This window comes from Austrofundulus limnaeus, unplaced genomic scaffold (assembly GCF_001266775.1).
Source record: "Austrofundulus limnaeus strain Quisiro unplaced genomic scaffold, Austrofundulus_limnaeus-1.0 Scaffold89, whole genome shotgun sequence".
In the NCBI taxonomy this organism is placed as follows: Eukaryota; Metazoa; Chordata; class Actinopteri; order Cyprinodontiformes; family Rivulidae; genus Austrofundulus; species Austrofundulus limnaeus.
The window spans coordinates 1,163,984-1,167,190 of NW_013952491.1; the positions used below are offsets into that span (position 1 = coordinate 1,163,984).

Below are 3,207 nucleotides of genomic sequence, written 5' to 3' on the forward strand. Positions count from 1 at the left end.
AGTAATATGCTTAGAGGAAACTTTAACTTTTACTAAAGTAATTTTATGTTAAGATACTTTTACTTTTATTCAAGTATCACTTTGTGGTACTTTATACAACACTGGGTTTTTTAATAGTTTGTCTCAGTACCTCGGTCAAACCACGTTCATCTATACCTGCTTCCTGGTACACCTTTTTAAATCTTTATTTGAATTATTACATAACAGAACATAATCGTGTACATGACACAAAAAAACAATAAAATGCCAGGGGGAGCATAACTTTAGAATATGATGAAAAGAGAAAAAAAAACATACAATATTCTTCCAAAAAATACATAAATTAATAAAACTAATTATAGAAACTAGGTGCCAGAAAGCCTCAAGTTAAAATCATCCAAAATTCCAAGTTGGGAACAAGCCCATATTGTTGTTATGGCTTTTTGATTTGTAGAAGGCCTAATTGTAATCATAAACTGTTTAAGCTCAATCAAAAAACAAAAAAAAAAAATGGTTTTCTCTTCAAAAATTTGCATTTGTGTAAGTGAAAATTAGCCATGCTGATTAATAAATTGATAAGGAATACATTTGGATTCATTTTTCCAGTCTGTTGAAGTCCAAACAGGATGTGTTTCCAGTATAACTGAAATCCTGTTGATGTTTTTGAGTCAATGTAGTTAAAAAAATGTTGCCAAAAAACTTTAGAATAAGAACACAACCAAAACAAACGAGTAACAGTTTCTGAGCAAACATCACAAAAGGTACAGTTTACAGCAATGTTAGAGTTGAACTTCTTTAGGTGGTCTTTAGCAGGGTAAAGTTTGTAGGTGCTTCCTGGTACACCTGTCACACAGCTGTAGCCACTTTTCTAATCAGCCTCAGGCTATAAAACCTTTAATTGTTCTCTTTCTGAAGTTTGTTCCACAGAGTTATGTGAGTCAAACTTATGCTCTGAATTCAAAACTGAATAAAAGATTAGCTGTTTTTCAAAGTCGTGTGATTTCTTCCTGTAATATGACCATTTTCATAACACGTTATTGTGTCCAAAATATACCTTCCGGAAACAACGCCTGCGGCTGCAGCAGCTCCCAGCCAATCAAAACGCAGCTTACTGAGAAGTCTGAGTCGTTGCCGCGGCAACAAACTACAACGAAGTTCGCCTGATCGGATGCAGCTTGTGTTGTGAAAAACAATGTGAAGTCGCTGGTAAGACTTTCTTTTAAGATTTGATTTCTTTAACTCACAACACTAGCTGAAGTATTACTTTTTAAGAAGAAACCTACTTCTTAACTTTTTTTTTTTTTTTTTTTTTGCCGTTTCAAACGGGGAGGTTACTAATTAACGGGTCTCTAAGCTAGCTATTTTAAGCTAATTTATCTAATTATTTTATCTTTTTTTGTTGAAATTGTATTAAAATACAACCCAACACAACTTTAATGACTTGTTCAGTCAGCATTAAATACTTCTGAAATAATAATAATAAAAAATACATAAATTAGCTAATCGAAATTAAACAAAATTTATTAACAGTTAGCCAACAATTAGCATAATGCTAGCTACAGTTTGCCTATATATTACGGTTACGACTTATGTGGCTCTTGGGTTCAAGGCTGTTATTTCTGATGACTAACAAGATCCTGTGTTGACTAACTTTAATATAAACGTATTATTTATTTAAACTGCTTGAATGAATGCATGTCGCCCGCCTTATTCAGCTGAGAAATGGAGTATTAACCATCCTGGACAAACTGAGGAGGGTATCTTTGTTGATGCTATGTAGTAATAATGTTCAGAGGTCTATAAAGTACTTGAAAAAATAAGTAAAAGTAAAAATACCTTCACAGAAAATGACTTTGGTAAAAATAAATGGCATTGATGAGAGTAGTATTTAAGTAAAAGTCATAAAACTGTTCACAAAAACAGGGAAAGCAGAAGTACTTTTCCACGCTCTCTAACAAATAAACTGTTAAATTCACAGAACCAAACTGGCTCCACAAAACCAAGCTGAGTAAATTGGTCAATTTCTTTAAAATGAAATATGTATTTTGCCTCAAATTTACTCTATGAGGTTTAATGGAAATAGATGATATGATTTAGTTGAGTAAATTCAACAATTAATAAATTTAGAGCACATAAACTGCTTTCATGAGGAGTTCAGACAGATTTAATTTATAACGAGTAACAAGGTGTTTAACTTTTAAAGTAAAGAAGTAAAAGCATCATTTTTAGGCCTTAAAAGTAACAAAATAAAAGTAAAAGTCCACGATTCAAAAATATTTGGTAAAATTTCAAACCCTCAAAAAGATTACTTATGTACTGTAACAAAGTAAATGTACTTAGTTACTATAAACCTCTGATGTATGTCAGTGAAGATGTACTGAATGGAAAGTTAACAGTTTTCTCTTAACAACATCTTCTTTTTTCCTGTGAATTTTTTCAGGTGATGATGCAACAAAACTCATCCAGAATGAGAGCGGCTCAGTTTCAGAACAAGACCCCTCAGATTCACATCAAACAGTTTACTGTGAAGGAGGACAAACCAGGAAAGGTGAGGGCATTAGGCTTTTATTTTTTATTTACCTTTTTAAAAGTTGCCATTACTTACAAATTTTAATTATTTTTTAAATTTACTTTTATTTGAACATATTCTGGGGATAAAAAGGGGCAGATATAAGATGTATTCTTCTTCTGCTGCCTTTCATTTTATTACATTTTTTTTATTTTTGATTGTGTGTTTTTGTTTTCTGTGGTGCATATAATAGTTTTAAATGAAATGAGTAAATTTCTAAAATAAAAATAAATAAATAAAATAGTACTGTGAGATATCATGACAACTGTTTTATTTAAGTTATTGTGCAGATTTTCTGCAGTCGTGAGTTAACAGAACCCTGGTTTCTTATGAGCCACATGTTGGACATGATCCAAAGCTTTTAAAGAACCTTCTTCAAATGACCGATTGCTCTAATAATTACCTTGGCTTCTTACAGTGAACAGGAATCAATACCTGCCTGCAGGGTTTACCTGCAGTGACTTCAACTCAGCAGATTTTGCGCCTGTGCTCCGTCCCGCTTCACTTCAGAGTTCTGTCAGATCAGAATGAGGTCCAAATGAAACTGAAGATCTGTCCGTGCAATTATTTATATTGATTATTGACTGGATTTCATGATGCTTTTCTTTCATCACAAAGAAGCTTCGCTGAGTTCGTTGACACAGTCAGGTTCTTTGTAC

The 3,207-nt window shown here is 32.6% G+C and overlaps 1 protein-coding gene across 1 annotated transcript in view; it reads left to right on the top strand.

Moving 5' to 3' along the window:
* Nucleotides 1-1,084: 1,084 nt before the first annotated feature.
* The window catches only part of hydin (HYDIN axonemal central pair apparatus protein), a gene marked incomplete in the record, with an annotated part of 70,329 nt that continues 68,206 nt past the window's right edge, over nt 1,085-3,207 (top strand). The window contains 2 exon segments of the mRNA XM_014012136.1: nt 1,085-1,185; nt 2,420-2,527. Of these exon segments, the coding sequence (XP_013867590.1) occupies nt 2,423-2,527 (105 nt within the window).